Here is a 19641-nt window from a genome sequence, read left to right on the forward strand (position 1 = left end):
GTGTGTGTGTGTGTGTGTGTGTGTGTGTGTGTGTGTGTGTGTGTGTGAGACCCACCAGACAACCCGCCATCACAGCCTTGATGGGCCATTAGGAAGAAACAACAAGACTGTGAAGATACTAATCTCTCGCCTTCCTGAGATGTAGCTGTGACACTACCAGGTCAGGTGATAAGATCACCTGATACAAAATACCACCTTGGACACCACTGATACTTTTCCTCGTACAGGGATCAAACAAAGGTTTCCTGCCTTAGGTAAGTCCTTTTTAAGGCTGGGGGAGGAGGGGTTTGATCTAGACTCTCCTCCATGGTCTACCCAAGAAGAAAGACGCTGAAAGTACCTGAAGGGACAAAGGAACCAACCTGAGAGGAAAGGCAGGGGTGAGTTCAGACTGAGACAGGGATCCAGTCTGTAAGAAGAAATAACTGGAACTCTAAGCTACAGAAACACTGCAACTTGCCTACAACAACATTTAAGGTGAGAAATTACTTCTTGAAATTAATCTCTAAGATCTTAAGCTTAATATGCATGTTTTGTTTTATTTGCTCAAAATCTGTTTTGTTCTGTTTGCTATCCCCTATTATCACTTAAAATCTGCCTTTTATTGTTAATACATTTGTTTTGTTTATTATTAAAACCAGTTTGTGCAATTTCTAACGGGGTGGGGAGAAGAGGGAGAGGGCAAGAAGTTGTGCATCTCTCTTCACATTGAGGAAGAGGGCCAATTTTTATGAGCTTGCACTGTGCAAATCTTTCTATACAGCGCAAGACAGTATTATTTTGGGTTTATTCCCCAAAGGGGGGTGTGCACGTGAGTGCTGGGTGAGTCCTCTCACACAGAGCTGACTTCAGTCTGTATCTGCAGCTGGGCGTGGCCCTACCTGTGTGTGTGTGCTGCAAGAGGCCGGAGAGCCTAATTCAGCAAAACAGGGAAGGGAATCCAGGCTGGTGGAGCAGGAGGGGCTCAGTGAAACCCGAGTACATCAGGTGGCATCTAAGAAGGGTGTGTGTGTGTGTGTGTGTGTGTGTGTGTGTGTGTGTGTGTGTGTGTGTGTGTGTGTGTGTGTGTGTGTGTGTGTGGGGAGGGGGGTGTCTAACCCATCACAACTACCCTCTGCTTTTCAGGCCTTTAACAAAATTAGCATCAGAGCATTATGCTATTACGCAGTCATGCAGATGGCAGCTACTTTCATTCATACACGCTACAATTTTAAAGAGTTGTGCAACTCAGTCAGTATATTAACGCTAAGTTTTATAGACTGAAATCTTTCAGAAATTTTTCTAAAAGAATAAGTGCTTATTCCTCACTCCTCTGCAGCAGTTTCTAGTAGCTGTACAGGAGCCACAGGTGGCATAGCGGCAACCTAAGGAGCCCTACAGTCCCTCCCATTGCAAGCTCCGGTGCAGGTACATGCCATAGCACTGAGCCCTCAAGGGCTGCTTTAACTTATGCCAGCGGCTGTTTGAGGCCCTGCAGTAGGCCAGAATCCAGGGAGCGTAATGGGCATTTAAAGCCACCTTTGGTCCCCCTTCTCCCTGAACTGAGAGAACCTGCCCCCTTTGTTTTGTAAGAACTCTGGGTCAGATAGCAAGAGGTCTCAGAAGCAATTTTTGTGATCCTGGGCTTTGGTATCCCAAAAGAAAGCACTTACCCTGTTATGAAACTTGGCACTACGATAAGACTTCTGTGACAAATTGAAGACCGTGTAGTGGTCAGGATGTCGTGAATCTAAGAACGTCCGCACATCTTCAATGTGATTCCTGAACCCCAGTTCAACCCCTTCAGCAGGAAAAGACATAACTGTCGAGACCAAACACAAGAGTGAGTACGGACCACAACAGGGTTCAGAAGTTGGTTCATAAACACAGATTACCACAGACAGCATCATTTCATTTACAAAAGTGACTGACACTTACCAATGATTCTTGAGGTAACATAAGAAATATCTAGCTCTCCCTTGGTGTAACTAAAGGAAAGAAAGCAGGGAAGACACATGTTAACATACACACCTACATACAGAAGACAAGACAACAATGTTTCTCCACAAAGACTCACTTCAGATTAAGTATGGATAACAGATGAGACAAACTACTTAGTACACTGGAAGTTAAGTCTAAACAAGACAGAAGTAGAGTTTTAAAATGTTGCTTTCCAACAATGGACTGAACAACCTTTTTATACCCAACTGTCTTTACCCCATTGCCTTCTTTTCTCTCAAAAGAGCATCCTCCACTTTTCATTATCACTATCTGCCTTGACTTCAATTTCTAATGGAAATTTTTGAGCAACCTGCACAGTCAGTAACTTCCACAGACACCTGAAAGCCTCTCGTAAGATCATGAACTATGCAGTGCTCTGCCAGCTCAGAGTTATCCCAGAATACACAGTGTACACCACAAGGCGGCACCAGAGCACAGTGCATAGCTGAGGTGCGGTCAGCAGCAGTGACCAACAGCATGCAACAAGTCAACAGAATTCTCATAAAAGGTAGCGGTCAAGAATGGATTTAAGGATGGGAACAATAAGGGGAGCTGAATAGGGAGAAGTTAGATGTTAGCGAGAGGTTGTCATCTCATGTTGAGCAGCAGATGGGTGAGGGAACAGAGGTCAGTCAGTTGGGAGAATCGGTATTTAAAAAGACAAAAAACGGTCTGCATAGGATAGAAGTGGGATTGCACAAGGGATATAGAGGTAAGAGTAGTAAAGAGACTTGGAGAAGAGAATGGATAGGAAAAGCCCATTCAGATGTTCAGGATCTCGGACATTCACTCATCTCAAGGTTACAAATTCTGCTTTAGTGGTCTTAGCTTCATTTAAACCATATACCCAATTATAAGACCGACTCATTCATAAAGGTCACATCAAACAAAGAAAAGAAAAGAAAAGCTTTCTAAATAAACTGGTCTTTTTCCAGGTTCTTTGTCCAATGCCAGTTAAGAACAAAGTAGTTTCCTTCCCACTAACATCCTGCAGCTACAGTATTTGTTTTACCTGCGTTGAGAGGCTTTGGTTGTACTATACCTGGCAACAGATTGCATAACTTTTGAAGAGGTATCTTTTAGGGTGTCCTTCAGGTTATCCTTCAAGTTGCTGAAGAGTCGCCCTGCTCCTCCTTTCACCATGTCTAGTAAGCCTCCCCCATAGGTGGATTCCATATCTGGCGATGATGCCCCTTTAAAAAAAAAAAAAAAGGTCACACAGATGTCACTCATTCAAAACAAAGAACATACTGCCAACAGGCACTCTGCTTTAGCCTCATGGTAACACAGTTGAGTGCTTTGCTTAAGATCAGGAAACAGGTTACTCTCACTGGTCTCCAGCTAAATATCGATTTTCAGAGTTGTGGAAGCACTCCTGCTGGCCAAGGTGAAGATTTTTAGGAGTTGCCAGCATTGTGTGCAAGGCATCAGGTTGACAGTCTATAGCAGGGGTGGCCAAACCCCGGCTCTTTTGCAGTTAAAGTGCAGCTCCCGGAGCCTTCCACACCCCACCATTCTCTGCCTACCGGGGGGAGGAGGGGTGCTCAGGGCTTCTGCCCTGCGGCAGGGTGGGGCTAGGAGCTTCTGCCAGAGACAACTGCTGACTGTAAGAGTGGGGGGGGAGGGGTGCACAATTTGAAGGTTCAGACCTCCCAACAGCTTGAGTCACACACACCCAGGCACACTCCCCCTCTTTCCCTCAGTGGCCCCTTCCTGCAGCTCCCAGGTGTTTGCTGCTGCCTCTCCCTGCAGAGCTAACAGCTGGGAGCTGCAAGGAGGTGGGGTCTCTGCTTTAGCTCCTTGGGGAAAGACAGCAGCAAAAGAAGCTGAAGCCCCAAGCTCCAGCAGGTGCCACCCGCAGGGCTGAAGCCCGGAGCCCCAGCAGGTGTGTCCCAGCTCTCGAACATCTGACGATGGTCATATGCGGCTTGAAGGGTCAGTAAGTTTGGCCTCCCCTGGTCTATAGAATAGGCACAGTATGGGCAAGAGCAGTACAAGCTATGCTACTTTTTGCCTCAACCCAGCCTCCGGGTACAAGCAGAATTCAGTTTCCATCAAGGCTGCCCTTCCTGTAACGGACTTCTCTACCATGAAATCGAGGCAACAATCTCAGCAACTCTTATCACAGCTGACGTGGTCACCAGCCTGAATGCATCTCAGAAGTCACAGGCTCGATCTCCCAATCCCTGAACATCTCGTCTCCTATGAGAAATACAAACCAATAGCCTTTCTATTCTCTGCCTTCTACCCTCGTAATACACGCAGCATGCAAGAGGGGATGATAGTAGGCATCCCATTTCACAGACAGGGTATCTTGGGAGTGGAGATAGTCATGGGGTTACGTGTTCCTGGCAATATCCGTGGTCAACAGGCAAGGTAGGTGTGTCAATTTTACTGGGGGAGGGCGAGCAGAAGGGACATGTTTGTGGGTTTTATTAAAATCATATATGTTTGTTCAACACCCTGCATAATGGGCCTTGGACCAGATTAATGTCCCAATGTAATGTAAACAATAAGAAGAGGTATGTCTTCACAGTTGTGATTTAATGCTAAGAAGCCAATATGATAAAGTGAATGTTCCAGAGCAAAACAAAACAGAGTGTTAGTATGGTGGGTTAGGGTTATGCAATGTGTTCTTACACACAGTATATCCTTCACGTCACAAATTAAAAAAAAAGTGATTTGATATTTATTTTTATTGTAATCATCAATTAAGTTATGAAAACCTTTGTTATGGATGCAGAATCTCTGTTAATTTCCAGCTGAGAGTATTGTTCTGGGAGGGACTTCCAATTCTGTTACAGATTGCAGTACATAGGTTCTTTTATTTCATTCTGCAACTGAACTGCAAAGCATCAGTCTAGCAAGAGATTTAAAAATCCTTTGATTATCTATAATTAAGGCTACGTTTTAGTCACAGGTATTTTTAGTAAAAGTCATGGACAGGTCACAGACAGTACACAAAAATTCAGGCCTGTGACCTGTCATAGAATGTCAGGGTTGGAAGGGACCTCAGGAGGTAATCTAGTCCAACCCCCTGCTCAAAGCAGGACCAATCCCCAACTAAATCATCCCAGCCAGGGTTTTGTCAAGCCAGGCTTTAAAAACCTCTAAGGAAGGAGATTCCACCACCTTGTATTATACAGCCCTGACTGACTAAATCTTGGGGAGGGGGGCAACCCGGGGGGTGCCACGGGTGAGCAACCTGGGACCTCCGTTGGTACTGAGGGGGCAGGCAGTGGCACGTTGCCTGGGACCCCTGCTGGTGCTGGGGCAGAGGTTTGATGGGACTATAAGGCTCCCTACCTGGCTCTGCATGATGCCGCTGCCCTAAGCGCCAGCTTCATAGCTCCCATTGGCCAGGAACCATGGCCAATGGGAGCTACCGGGCGGTGCTTGCAGGTGGAGGCAGCACGGGGAGCTGTCTGCTAGGAGCTGAGGGAGGGGGATGGTGCCGCTTCCGGGGAGCCCCCCCTCCCTGAGGTAAGTGCCGCCCAGAGCCCTCACCCCCTCCTGCACCCCAACCTCCTGTCCTGAGCCTCCTCCCACACCCAAACTCCTGCTGCTGCTGGGGGGGTGCGGTGGCCCAAGACTGCCTCAGCAAAACCAGTGCAGCTGGCCCAGGGGCTGCCTGAGCTGCTCTACAAAGTAAATCCAGTTTCTACTTTGCTATAAACTACCAATCCTATGTCCCTATTTAAATAATTTACACTACACTTGCTGTTTAAAATCCAACCAGTAATGGAGACCATGTAATGAACCAATGGATCCTAAAGTTTGAAAGTTATGCTATTATCGCCCTTTATCTAAGGCATGTTTAGCATATGGTACTGTGGTAGTTTCAGAATAGTTAGAATGGGATCCCCTACAGAAGCTGTACAATTTAAGACTGGTCAGCTGATACTTCTGCTCATTAGAGAGCTTTGCCTGTGCTTCTTACTACCTTTGGAAGGCAGATACTACTCCCTTCCACCCCCCACACTTCTAAATAGCCATATGGTAGTAAGAGACTGATTAAAGTAAAGTGTTGGCTTTCAATTGAAGTAAGGTGAGCATATGACAGGGGAATATGGAAGAACAGTACAGAGAGATGAACATCTGATATTTCTAACATATAAGAAAGTGGGAGGTAGTTTTGTACTCAAAGATACTCTTGGTTTTTTCAATTCACCTTTTAAGAGAACCGAGGGGAGACAGTAGAGAACATGGAAATAGAAGAAGTAGCTGAACATAGGTGGTAGTCAACCTTTGAAATTTATTTGCTGAAGGAACTAAAAGAACACACTGAAAAGGCTGACCAAAAATAAATATGCGCAACAGTTAGAAAGTGAATGCCTGGGGAGGTGAGAGAAGAGAGAGACTTTCTTAAAAGAGAATCTAAAAGCGATCTTCATGGAGAAGAAAATTAAGACTGATGCAAAGGTAGAACAAATAAGTCCATATGTGCTACAGATAGCCATGGTGCTGGAAAAGAATTGAAGAAGAAACTCAAGTTGTTACCACTGAAAAGCTTAGGGCTGGTCTACACTAACCCCCCAATTTGAACTAAGATACGCAACTTCAGCTACGTGAATAATGTAGCTGAAGTCGACGTACCTTAGTTCGAACTTACCGCGGTCCAGACGCGGCAGGCAGGCTCCCCCGTCAACTCCGCGTACTCCTCTCGCCGAGCAGGAGTACCGGAGTCGACGGCGAGCACCTCCGGGATCGATTTATCGCATCCAGACAAGACGCGATAAATCGAACCCAGAAGTTCGATTGCTTGCCGCCGAACCAGCAGGTAAGTATAGACGTACCCTTAGATAGTTGGTGTCAAGCAACTGAGGGCATAGAACCAATAATGAAGGTTCAACAACGGGCAGTTATCACAGTTATCCATCCTACACACATTGAGAAGCCTACATTACACCAGCACTTTGACATAAAACCTTGGTAGTTACTGGACCCAGTATCTTCTAGTCAGTGAATTGGAAGTGTCCTATGATCCGACAGATAAAGCGAATTTCCTAGTTACAAGATACAGTGCAGATCACTCAGACAATTTACAAGAGAACAAAGTGACATTTCATTCCAGAGATAGTGTATCTTGAAGCTCTCTCTTTCTACTGCACATTATCCTTTAATTATAGAGAATATATATATTCATCAGCAGCTCCTCTGTCCCTGGCAAACTCTCTCCCAAAGCCATGTAAAAGCATAAAAGTGTTTAAAACCAGAACAAATCAGTATCACTGAGCAGAAGTGATAGAGCAGCTCACATGCTAAGCAAACAACGGATACTGAAACCAGGAATTAATCCACGATAAAAAAAGGACTGTAAAACGACAGTCTGCTCAGGTAATTTCTACATAGTCATTTCTTTTTATGGAAATAGAAATCCCAGATTTTTTGGCTTGTTTGTCTTATACATGCTAACTAGTGGGGCAATATTTTTACTGTTGAAAAAGAGAAAGCTGATTCTGCAAGTGCAGACATTAATTTTTAAAAAATATTAGCTATATCATACCACGAGTCTGAATTAACCAGGATAAATATTGAGAGAGACAAGGTGGATGAGGTAATATCTTTTATTGGACCAACTTCTGTTGGTGGAAGGGAAAAAGCTTTTGAGCTTCACAGAGCTCTTCTGGTTACCTTCTCTTCTCCTGCGTATCCATGTTAGCTTGGATCTGAAGCTAGACAAACTAGCATGGACACTCTGGACACCTTTTCCAGGCCTAAGGAAGAGCTCTGTGAAGCTCAAAAGTCTGTCCCTTCCACCAACAGAGGTTGGTCCTTGTTATTATTTTTATATATATATATATATATATATCTATCTTATCTCTTCAGATCCTGGGACCAATACAGCTCCAACACTGCAAACAGGATAAATATTATCGTATTTGCACCATCTGAACAAGACATTAAGTTATCCCAAGAAGCTTGCAAGTTATATCCCACCAGCTTCTCTTGTTGCAACCGTCAAGCAAGTCTAGTGTCAACTACCGCCATCATTGATCAGCCAGCCAGATGCCACTTCTGGGAGTGCATTTGTCATAAAAAACAGGATATACAGCCTATCTTCAAAGGCTTGCTTATATGATGCATATAAACCTCAGTGACCAGCAGCAGACAGAGTTAGGGCTTGTCTACACTGCAACGTTGTCGACAAAACTTTGGTCTTTCACGGGTACTTAAAAAAGCCCCCCCCCCCCCCCCCCCCCCCCCCCGCCAAACCCTTTGCCAAAGCAAGTGGCAGTGTGAACGCAGTTTGTTGGCAGGAGCGCTCTCCTGCCGACACAGCTAACGCCACTCACGGGGCTGGAAGTATTTTGTCAGCAAAAGTACAGACAAAATACTGACAAAGCGTTCACACACGCCAACTTTTAGTGACAAGGCTGTGTCGACACAGCCTTGTCGCTAAAAGCTGCGTAGTGTAGACAAGCCCTTAGCGTCCTAACCACTATCCACAAAACTCTGTTCCGTTCTGTAGATGAAGAAATCAATAGAACTTCAGCAGTACTGTACCTACTGTTACTCTTTTCTTTTTAAATGGAAATCAGAATGTTTGAGGAAGGAATTAAGCAGATTTTAAAAAAAGCAACATAACTTAGATTCAATTGACAACCTGTGCTAAAACTCCACTTAATTATGGTTTTCAAAACTGTTAATTAGAAGAATCACCAGTAGCCCTGGTGCAGTTCTAATGAAGACAATCAACAACCAAGGATCATAGCTGAGTTTAAGGGAACACTTCTCAATATAAGCTGCTCTCTGAATACCAGAGGGAATGATTCAGACCCTAACATACAGCTCAACAGATTGACACATGCTTGGTAGGGATGCACAGTTTGTAGCATAATGTTCTTTCAGCATTCAGAAGAATCTATATAAAACTAGAATACAAGATAATTAATATTTGGCAATAAGCATCTTCCTTAACATGTGAAGGCAGCAGGCACATTTTGTAGCGTTGTTTGCACAGACTGTACATTACCAGTGTGGGGAACTAGGCTGCTGCATAAGACCATGAGATTTCTTTTTCCCCCCCAGGAAGGAGCAATTGCGTCGCAAGTGCCTATTTGCTTATGCTTTAACAATATTAGAAGTATTAATTAAAACCCATAAACATATATGTGAAATTCAGTGTTAAAACCTAGTAACGTTTTATTCTACAATGTTAGGAGTGTGCCAATGTATCGTCATAAAAATACACCCCTGCAAGTTAGAATGGCAGGAGTACCCCACCTGGCCTTCAATCCAATATTCTGCACATTTACTCATAGCAATCCAGTTAACTTTGACCTTGTGTTAAATTACTGTCTAGTGATCTTATCCTTGTTTGTGAAGAACTGATTCTTGCTGAGTATGAGATTTTTGTTCTGTATGCAGCAGGAATCCTTTACTAATTCAATTATTGGATAGTCACTGAAAAGCTTAAGTATTTCAGAGACATTGTCACTTTTGACAGCTTCTAGCTCTGTATAATTTGGTCATTAGTTGTGATACAAGTTTTAGTCAAGGTATTTTGCCAACCATGACTTTTTACTTTTCCTAATAATGATGAAACCTTTAATAGTGTTTTTAATGCACGTGTAATGTAAAATGCTAGCGAAACAGAAGCTAACATGCCTCCCCTTTAAAAAAATTGCATTAGCAATGACAATTTTTCCGTCTTCTCACTTTTAAGATTTCCACGTCAGTGGCTCAGACTGGTAAAGTGACAGTTTCGTTCGTTTAGTTGACAAGTTCAAACATTCATCTGTCAGAGAGAAAATGAATGCATTCATTTTCAACAGGCAGCCTTTCATTCTGAAGTTACCATGCGCTCATATTATCAGGCATACGTACCAGCTGTTTATAATACAGCACTACTATCGTTATAGGCACCCTACCATATGGGATATCAGCCACTCCCCGATTAACCTACAAAAAGGGATGCAGTTGTTACTTTTAAATTTCTGCTAATTGCATCAGGTGTCTGCTTGGTTCTTGTCCAAGATAATATTTATCCTTGTGATAACCAAATAAAATTGATGAACCCCCATTCAGATCTCCCTTCCTGCTCCCCCCCCCAAAAAAATGGTAAGAGGTGCTGCTGCTCCTGGCAGTGTCCTCTACTGTCACTTACAATAAGGCAAGGCACTCAGCATGCCATAGCACAGTTAAAGGTATGAAAACAGTGCAAAGTCAAATAAAAGGGAGCCTGCTAAAAAGAGTGGGAGCTCATGCAGGAGTGGACTGATTGCAACTGAAAAGGTGGACAGACTTTTATAAAGGGGGAACAGTTCTGCCCCCAGGATGCCTCACAGAAATACAAAACAACTCCTGGAATACTGGTGCCCATTTTTGGTTGGGATGCTGAAGTTGCATCATACTGGGGGACCAGTCAATTCACCTTTAACCAACATAGATCCCTAGCCCAGCATTTTCTCTTGGATGGCACCAAACTGGTGCCGGGGGTCACAGGGAAAGCCCCATGACCCTAAATCAATTCCAATCGCACCACTACAAATATGCTGCTGTGGGTAAAGAGATGGGCAGCTCCTTGAAACGCCCCTTCTCTCCCTGCTCCTGATACAGCATCTAAATATAGCTGGCCACAGGAGCCATTCATGTACAGGATTAAAGGTGCAGGAAGCAGTGCCCTATTCCACGCTTTCTGCTTCTACTCTCACACTACCCCATTTTGCTGAGAGAGCAGGAGTCCCAGCCTCCAGATACACCAATGGATCTTCCCTGACATCAAGCAGCATATACCCTTTGGGGAGGGAAGGGACAGGAGGAGCAACAGAGGAAGAGGAGACCAAAGAACAACAACAATTCATTCAAAGTGGAAGGAAGACAAGATGAGAAAGATTTGAGTCAGAAGGGAAGAGAAGGAACAGATGGAGATCTACTGAACCACATCCTGGCATGATGGGATAGACTGGAGGAGCAATGGCCTAGTGGACAGAGACCTGAGCCCAATTCCCAGCTCAGCCACAGATTTCCTCTATGACTCGGGCAAGTCATTTAATCTACCCTGTGCCTCAGTTCCCCATCTGTAAAATGGGGATACCATCACCTCACAGGCGTGAGGAGGATAAAAGTCATTAAAGACCAAGGCACACTGATGCTACAGTGATGAGGACCACGTAAACACCTAGACAGTGAGGCATCACCAACAGCAACACAAGGGTCAGGAACTACCACCCTTCCCTCACCTTTAAACTTCTTCTCTTTCAAGTTTCAATTCCTTTACCATCAGTCTTATCTTGCTTATGCTCCTCTAGAGCCATTTAATTATTGGGCTCTCTCTAAAAAGGAAGAAGTCTTAAGAGTGAAAACCAACAGACCCACCAGAGGTTAGTTAAATCTATTGTGCAAAGGTCACTGCTAGAGCTGGGACTAGAATCAGAGCTGCTGGTTCCAATCCAGTGCTCTACATACATCTTCCCTGAATGCAGGGTTCTTAGAGACACTTCTTATGTAGTGTGTTTGCAGACAGATACTAGGATAGTGACTGAGACGATAGCAGAGATGAGTTTCCTATATTTTGACAAGAAGCTTCCACAAGCAGGTCACCTCAGCCTGTGAGAAACCCAGTGTGCTAGGGATGCATGTGCTGGCAGCAACAGGTGCAGGGCTAGGACACTTTCCCATTTCAGTAAGGGCTTTTTCTTATAGCTTAGGAAGGAAACAAAAAGCCATTAAGCAAACAAGCATTTAAAATGCACTTTGCAAACTTTCAAGAGCTAGTCTGAATATTAATGTTGATAGGATAGTATTTAACTTGAAATGGGGGGTGAAGGCAGACATGCAAGGTCAGGAAATTAAGCCAGATAAGACCCTTCATTCAGACAACTAACAAACCAAGAAAGTCCCCTTTAAGGCAAAGGCAAACAGAAGTACACAGAAAGAGAGCAAAGGAATCAGGTTTACTTCAGCTTACCAACATCATTAGGGTACTCTCCATGGGACAGCTCCCAGTCCAGGAACATTTTTCTTCCCTGTACTCTTGCACATGCTCTCTGCTCCCTTTTGAGGGAGACTGAATAGTCACCAAGCCTCCAGGGCTAACCCCACCCTGTTCTCTTGCAGATTCCTGCAACAAGAGCAGGCAGCTGTGGTCCTTGCAGCAAGTTAACCCTTTCTCACTCACTTCCCCCAAAGAATCAGGACTGTCCTCCCTCCTGGTGCAATCTGGTCCATTTCAAAATAGGAGGGGAGGGATCTTTAGGGCTTTTTAAACATTACATTATACCCATGGATAAGCAATCACTCATAGGGATAATTTAGTATTAGCAGTATCCAAAGAGGGAGTTACTCTACCAGAAGCACAGGTATAATCACCTTAATTGTCTCTTAAATATCATGGCAAAACTTTAACAAAGAAGCTCCCAGGAGTATGCTCCAGCACCCTATGCTGAGAAAAAATATCTTCCTGTTTCCCCTAGTGGTGGTGACTCCTGTAAATTGATGGCAGAGTATATGTTAAATTTACTATTAAATTTACTGGCAATAAAATAGAATATAATTTAAGTCAGAGTGGGAACTACAGATCAATTCAAAAATCAAAAAATGGAAGATTTCTATTTTCTTCTACATATCAGTGCTGCTTTCATTCTGAACGTATGAAATGCTCTAATGAATACATGGGGTTCCATGAGAGAAGTCTGACACTATACTTAAAGGCACTCAGCTAGCTCTGCAACTGACTTTGCACAGCCAGTGCTTCAGTTCCCTGACCATTTCCAAATGTCTGACTCTTTATGCCACATTTTCCCCCAAAGCACTTCACTTTACAGATCTGGAAATTGTTTTTTCCTGAAGTCATTACCATGGCAGCATCAGGGATGTCATTTGAGTTTTGTTTTTAAACAAACTCTAAGACATACAAACACCTCTATAATTATGATCCAGCACTTCTCTTCTAAGTCAACGTTAAGCCACGCAACAGCTCTGTGATATAGGCAAGAAGGGATCTAATCCTGCATTCCCTGGGCCCCCAGAGCTGCCAGTGAAGTTTCTGAGTGCTTCAGTATTATCCCCATTTTTACAGAAGGGGAAAGTTAAATTTATGACTTGTTCAAGGCCATAGGGAGTGTCAATGGAGATTAGAATTGAAGATATCCTAACTCACTTCTTTCCCTTAGACTATGAGTCTTGACACTATCTTCCATGCTTGTCACTTAGCGCCTTTCATCCGAGGATCTCAAGTCATTTTATAAACATTAATGGAAATATACAAACCCACACTTAAAATGTGAAGGTGATTGTTATTTCTAAAGGACACTTCTCTGCACAGGTGACTCCTTTCAGCCACTCATAATGGATAATATTAAGTGCTGCATTTGTCAAATATACTTGCAAGAGTAGCCATCAAAATATAACAAGTGTTAGAGACAATCCTTTGCCCATACCTATTTATAATTGCAAATTGGAGGTGATCCGTTATATGCTGTGCACCTCCGAGATTCATCTAATTTAAATGAGACACTTAAAGCACGAAAGTGCATAGTAGTTTTATAAATGGAACTCACTCACATTAATGAAAATTACCTGCATCAATCTCTCAGGCATCCAGGAAAGATTAGACCCTAAACTCTGCTTCTAAAGAATTAGCAAATTTGAAAGAAGAAATATTTAAGCTACAGCTTTTGCTCATTTGATCCAGTTGCCCTTTTAATTTTTGTATTAGTTATTCAGTATTGTTAGATTCCCTAGAATCCTTCAAACACAGGTGTACAAAACTCATAACATGTATTGCTATTATAAAGTAATACCTGAGATGCTCAGCCCCTGTCAGAAACATTACCCCATGAGCAAGATGTGCTCTGACAGAGTAGATCAGCAGAGCAGATCAGCAGAGCATAGTAATCAATTCCAAAGGTTTGCCTACCCTTTGGGATCCCATTACACAGGTTTCATTCCTGTACTTCTAGTAAATATCATTAAGACTTGCAAAGTGAACTTTTAAAATGGTACAACTTTTGTAGCTCCATGATGTAGCGGCTTAGCAATGTTGGAGAGGCAGTCAGCTAACAAGCCAACAGGCTGTGGTTGTTCTGCCGTGACTGGTTATGTGAAGTATACAGCAGAAGGAAGAGGTTTGTTGCACTGTGGTCTAGTGCAGTGTTTTCCAAAGTAAAATAGAGCGTGTACCCCCCACCCCCACCTTGCAGTGGAGGTGGGGGGGCATAGAGAGGTCTCAATTGTTCTCCAGAGTCTCAGCTTTCATTAGAAAGAGTCTCTAGTTGTTAAGGTTGCAAAGAAAACCCCCCAAAAGTGACCTGAGTGGAAGTAATGCAGTGATGTTCGCTTGGGTCTGCAGACAGCCTGAGAAACAATAGTGCTGTAGTGTGAACTGCCTCCTTCTTCCCCATGCGGCTAACTCAAATGCGGATGATATTTTAAAATGTAAACATTGTTGACGTTTCATTGCTGGTCTAAGAATGCAAGAAGATCTACACAATCTACACTGAGGGACCCCTCATTTTGGGTAGGCCTTTACAGCACAAGAGGGAGCACAATTGGTTACATTCTCCTGAAGTGGGGTTCCTCTTTCAAAAGTTTGAGAAATACTGGTTGAGTGGATAATGCACTGGATTGGGAGTCAGGAGACCTGGAGGTCTATATCCAGCTCTCCCACTGATCTGCCATGTGACCTTGGGCAAGTCACTATTTGTGACAACTCTCTGCCTCTCACCCTTCGCCTTGTTCATTTTGGTTGTAATCCCTTTGGGACAGGGACACAGTATATGTTTTTACTATGGCTAGCATGAGGCGTTCCAATCTTGGTGGGGCATCTAGGTCCTACTGTAACACAAATAGGTAAGGGAATACAGCCTTTGACGAAGCACAATTGTGATTTTGATTGATTAATTTTGATCAGAGAGAGGGTTCTAACTGAAAGTTTTGATTAGCTGTTTTCTATGAAGAGTAAATGACGTTTCTGGGTACTGTTCTAGTGAAAGAGTTATAAAAGGCAGTGATTTATCATATTTCTTGGCACTAACACTTGTTTATGAAGTTACAGTCTACATCTATCACAGCACAGATGCATTCTCTCAGACATTCATCTAGGACATAACCAGTATATTACTGGAGCACAGTTCCATGTAAAATGGAACATTAAGATCATCATCCAACTATTCCTTTATCGGTAAACATTCACACTTTTTTGAAGGTTGTAAGTGAGACAATTCTCTAGGACAGTGGTTTTAAACCTGTGGTCTGCAGACCCCTGGAGGTCACAGATTATATGTAAGATTACCAAAGGGGTCTGAAACACTGTTTGACATTTTTTAGGGGTCTGCAAATGAAAAAAAAAGTTGAAAACGGCTTCTGTAGGAAGCTGGTAACCTAGCCAATTTACCTCTCCTCTACACCCCATTCTCTCCTCCCTCTCAAACCCAAAGTCAGGAAGAAACAAGGAAAAAAACTTATCTGACTTGACTGATCATGTCCATTTCCCTTCATAATGCAGGATAATAGTCCAAGTCAATGACAAGTCGATGATTACAAATATAAAAGTATAAGAACTGCCATACTGGGTCACCCCAGTATCCTGTTTCCAACAATAACCAGTACCAGAGCTTCAGGGGAAATGTACAGAACAAGGCAGTTCGAGTGATCCACCCCTGTCTTCCCCTCTGGGCTTCTAGCAGTCAGAGGTGTAGAGTCACCCCAAACATGCAGTTGCATCCTTGACAATCTTGGCTAATAGCCATTGATGGATCTATCCTCCATAAACTTATCTAGTTCTATTTTGAACCCATTTATACTTCTGTCCATCACAACATACCATGGCAATGAGTTCCAAAGGCTAATTGTGCATTGTGTGAAAAAGTACTTCCTCTTGTTTGTATTAAAACTGCTGCCTATTAATTTCATCAGGTGAACCCTGGTTTTTGTATTGTGGGAAAGGGTAAATAACACTTCTCTATTCACTTTTTTCCCCACACCAGTCATGATTTTATAGCCCTCTATTGTATCTCCCCTTAGTCGTCTCTTTTCTAAACTGAACAGCCCTAATCTTTGTAGTCTCTCTTCATATGGAAGCCATTTCATACCCTTGATCATCTTTGTTGCCCTTCTTTGAACTTTTTCCAGTTCTATTATATCCTTTTTGAGATGGGGCAACCAGAACTGGACAGAGTAGTCAAGGTGTGGGCACACCACATCCTGATATTAAACGGATATTATATTTGATCTTAGATGAAAGTGTGTGGAGGTTGGGGGGAGAAATAAAGGAAGTACAGGGACAGACAATCTAAAAATGGGTCCCTACTCACAATTTTGTCTTACATTTCTAAGTAATGGTGGTTTAAAATAAATATATGATGGCACCAGCACCCCCTAAGCATGTTAGTTTTACTGTGGTAAGTAATTTATGCTTATTCCTGCTAACTTAGTCCTTCAAAACGGTTAAATTACATATCAAAGCACCAGCCTGTGAGTATTACATATTAGGCATCAGTAGAGTGCTGATTCTATTATGTATATGCTCATGGCTGAAACTTCAGCTTCTGAAAAGCTAGTGTGAAGTAATGTTTTCTCCACTGGACCAAGGAGTTAAATTGCACTTTTTATGCTTTTAGCCTCAGTCAATAAGCATATACATGGTTTCCAATACATGTAGCTGTTAAATAAATTTGAAACATGAAATAAATTTGATATCCCAAAATGCACAGAGCGACAGCAGTGTATAAATTCTATAGTCACCATGACAAGGGTGAGATGAGAATTGAAGTGGTGGAAAGAATTGCAAGTTACTGAGGCAAATGCAAGGGACAAACCAGAAAGATCAAAGATATTGCAGGCAAAATAAAAGGATCTGTAATTGAGATCGGATTCCTCATTGGCAGCAAGAAGACACAAACTGAAAAAAAGCTAAAATTACATGACTTACACGACTTTAAGAGGGGATCAAGGGGTGATAGAGCATACCCATATATCTAAGCTTAGAGGAGGAAAGTTTCTGTAGTCATTGATTAGAGACAAAACAGAACATCTGGAAAAGTACAGACTGGGGAAAGACAGCATGGATTAATAAGAAATCATGACTACATCTGATAAGTTTCCCACAGTGACAGTAAGACACAAGAGTAAAGCAGTAGACACTTTACTGAGATTTCAAGAAAGTTTTTAACGTTACACTGTACACATAACTAGCAAGGTTTATAAGATGTACTGAAAATCCCAATTTAAAACAAGGTCTTTGTAACAGAGGTTAATGCTCATTGGGTACAACTTGGGTAAGAGTAGGCACATGGCAACATGGCAGAGAACTTTGTTACATCCACTTTTCATGCATACTTTACATCCCCAGGTGTAAAGATGTCACAGAGTATACATCTGCTATATTGACTCCCTGAGGAAGGAGACTGGAGCATCTGCATGAGTGTCAGGAATGAGGCCCTGCAGCTGCATCTGTCCATTCATCAGGCAGTCAATGAGCACAGCTGGGCGACAGCAGAACCACCTGATTGGCTAAGGCAGTCAGGTGGTTTGGTCTTCAGCAAAGCAGCTGCACAGGATCAGGTCTAGTCTATGCACACACCTATGAATTCTCCGCCTCCCTACGCTTATCGCATTCCAAGCCCTGCTCCTGCCTAGATGTACCCTGCACCCAACCACACTCCAGTCCTGCCTTTGCTGTCTTCAGATAATCTGGTTCTGCCTCTCAGCTCTGATGCCTGGCGCTGACTCTGTTTCAAACCTTGCCTCTGGCGTTTGGACTCTGACCACTAGGCCTGACTACCTATGACCCAGTCTCCTGACAATGAGGCAAAGTATCTTAGACATGGACGTGGAGGGGGGAGGGATAGCTCAGTGGTTTGAGCATTGGCCTGCTAAACCCAGGGTTCTGAGTTCAATCTCTGAGGGGGGCCACTTAGGGATCTGGGGCAAAAATCAGTACTTGGTCCTGCTAGTGAAGGCAGGGAGCTGGACTTGATGACCTTTCAGGGTCCCTTCCAGCTCTATGAGATAGGTATCTCTCTCTCTCTCTCTATATATATATATTAAATGAAAATTTAAACACTAGGCAAAAAAAGACCAGTATTCAGACACTAACTCAAGAAAGGGAAAGGGGCAGGGAAGATGCCACTGAGCAGGAACTTGAGGTTCAATTTTAATATTAGCCAATGGTTAAGAAAACAAGTATAAACTGAGATGTATAGAGAAATGATTAGATCACAAAGCCCATGTGACTATAACAGTGTTAAAACAGCTGGTGCTCCTTCATCTGGAGAATTGTGCACAGTTTGGCCATTTTACAATAAGCATCTTGAAGACAGTAAAAAAAGGAAGAATAAAGGGTCTTGAGTATACGGGAAAGCTAAATTCATTAGAAGAGGGTTGATAGTAGAGGATAATGATTGAGGTGCATGTAGCTCACCAACTATTGAATGGAAAGGAAACGCTCCTTCACTAAGCTGTTACAGAGTCTTCAGCTATCCCTCGATGCCTCATTGTCAGGAGACTGGGTCATAGGTGGCCAAGGGGGTTTTTAAGAGGCTGAGGAAGATAGGTCCATCCATAGCTATTAGCCAGGATGGGCAGGAATGGTGTCCCTAGCCTCTGTTGCCAGAAGCTGGGATTGGGTGACAGAGCATGAATCACTTAATGATAACCTGTCTGTTCATTCCCTTTGGGGCACCTGGCATTGGCCACTGTCAGAGGACAGGATACTGGGCTTGATGGACCTTTGTTCTGACCCAGTATGGCCGTTCTTATGTTCTTATGGTCAATTTGTGCACTGCAGATTTTCCCACAGAGTGACAGGGTCAGGAACATGAAAAAAGATAAAGAATAATTTTTTTCTAAGTAGATAATTAGCATAAGAAACAGACAAAGAGGCAGTAAGAGAAACTGCATAAAGAATGCTAGACGGGTGGGTGACACACTACAGGATACAAACGCTGACTGAGAAGGTCGAGATGCCAGTATGAACTGCAGGCTCTTCTGTAATCTGATGAGTGTACCCAATCTGTATAACTGTCTACGAGTATATTTGAAACTTTTATAATTAAACGTGTACCTGGCTAATGTGAATAATTGTTTATGGTCATTGTAGGAGGTCGGAGGGGATTCACTGACGTCAATGAGAAACTGAATTCTAGCAACATGCTACTGTTTGCATACGTTAAGGTTGCCTCCAACGTATACTACCCCATTTTACTGAAGAACAGCATTTTATACCATTCCTATACCCTTATGGCCTGAATTCCTCTCCTTTCCTGAACATACAACCACATTCTTCCTCTATTTCAGATTCACAGCCTTTCAGCAACTGAAGCATACTGGTGTCATAGAATCATAGGACTGGAAGGGACCTTGAGAGGTCATCTAGTCCAGTCCCCTGCACTCATGGAAGGACTAAGTATTATCTAGACCATTCCTGACAGGTGTTTGTCTGACCTGTTCTTAAAAATCTCCAATGATGGAGATCCCACAACCTCCTTAGGCAATTTATTCCAGTGCTTAACCACCCTGACAGTTAGGAAGTTTTTCCTAATGTCCAACCTAAACCTCTCTTGCTGCAATTTAAGCCCATTGCTAATTTACATGACAAATGTGTGGGTCTATCATGTACCACCACACTGGCGATTCAGCCCTTAACTACTGCACACTGAAGCGGGAAGGTGTTTGCTGCATTGTGCTAAATTTTAACCGAATACCAGGTCAGCGGAT

General features: G+C 43.1%; 1 protein-coding gene across 1 annotated transcript in view; it reads right to left on the minus strand.

The window, feature by feature from the left end:
* LOC113407252 (putative tyrosine-protein phosphatase auxilin) overlaps nucleotides 1–19641 on the minus strand; it is a 71453-nt gene that overhangs the window by 35794 nt on the left and 16018 nt on the right. Inside the window, exons 2-4 of the mRNA XM_026655544.1 lie at nucleotides 3023–3173; nucleotides 1918–1967; nucleotides 1653–1801 (exon numbers count right to left, since the gene is read on the minus strand). Of these exons, the coding sequence (XP_026511329.1) occupies nucleotides 1653–1801; nucleotides 1918–1967; nucleotides 3023–3173 (350 nt within the window). The remainder of the gene's footprint in view (nucleotides 1–1652; nucleotides 1802–1917; nucleotides 1968–3022; nucleotides 3174–19641) is intronic.

Source organism: Terrapene carolina, unplaced genomic scaffold (genome assembly GCF_002925995.2).
Source record: "Terrapene carolina triunguis isolate 2854851 unplaced genomic scaffold, T_m_triunguis-2.0 Scaffold210, whole genome shotgun sequence".
NCBI lineage: Eukaryota > Metazoa > Chordata > Testudines > Emydidae > Terrapene > Terrapene triunguis.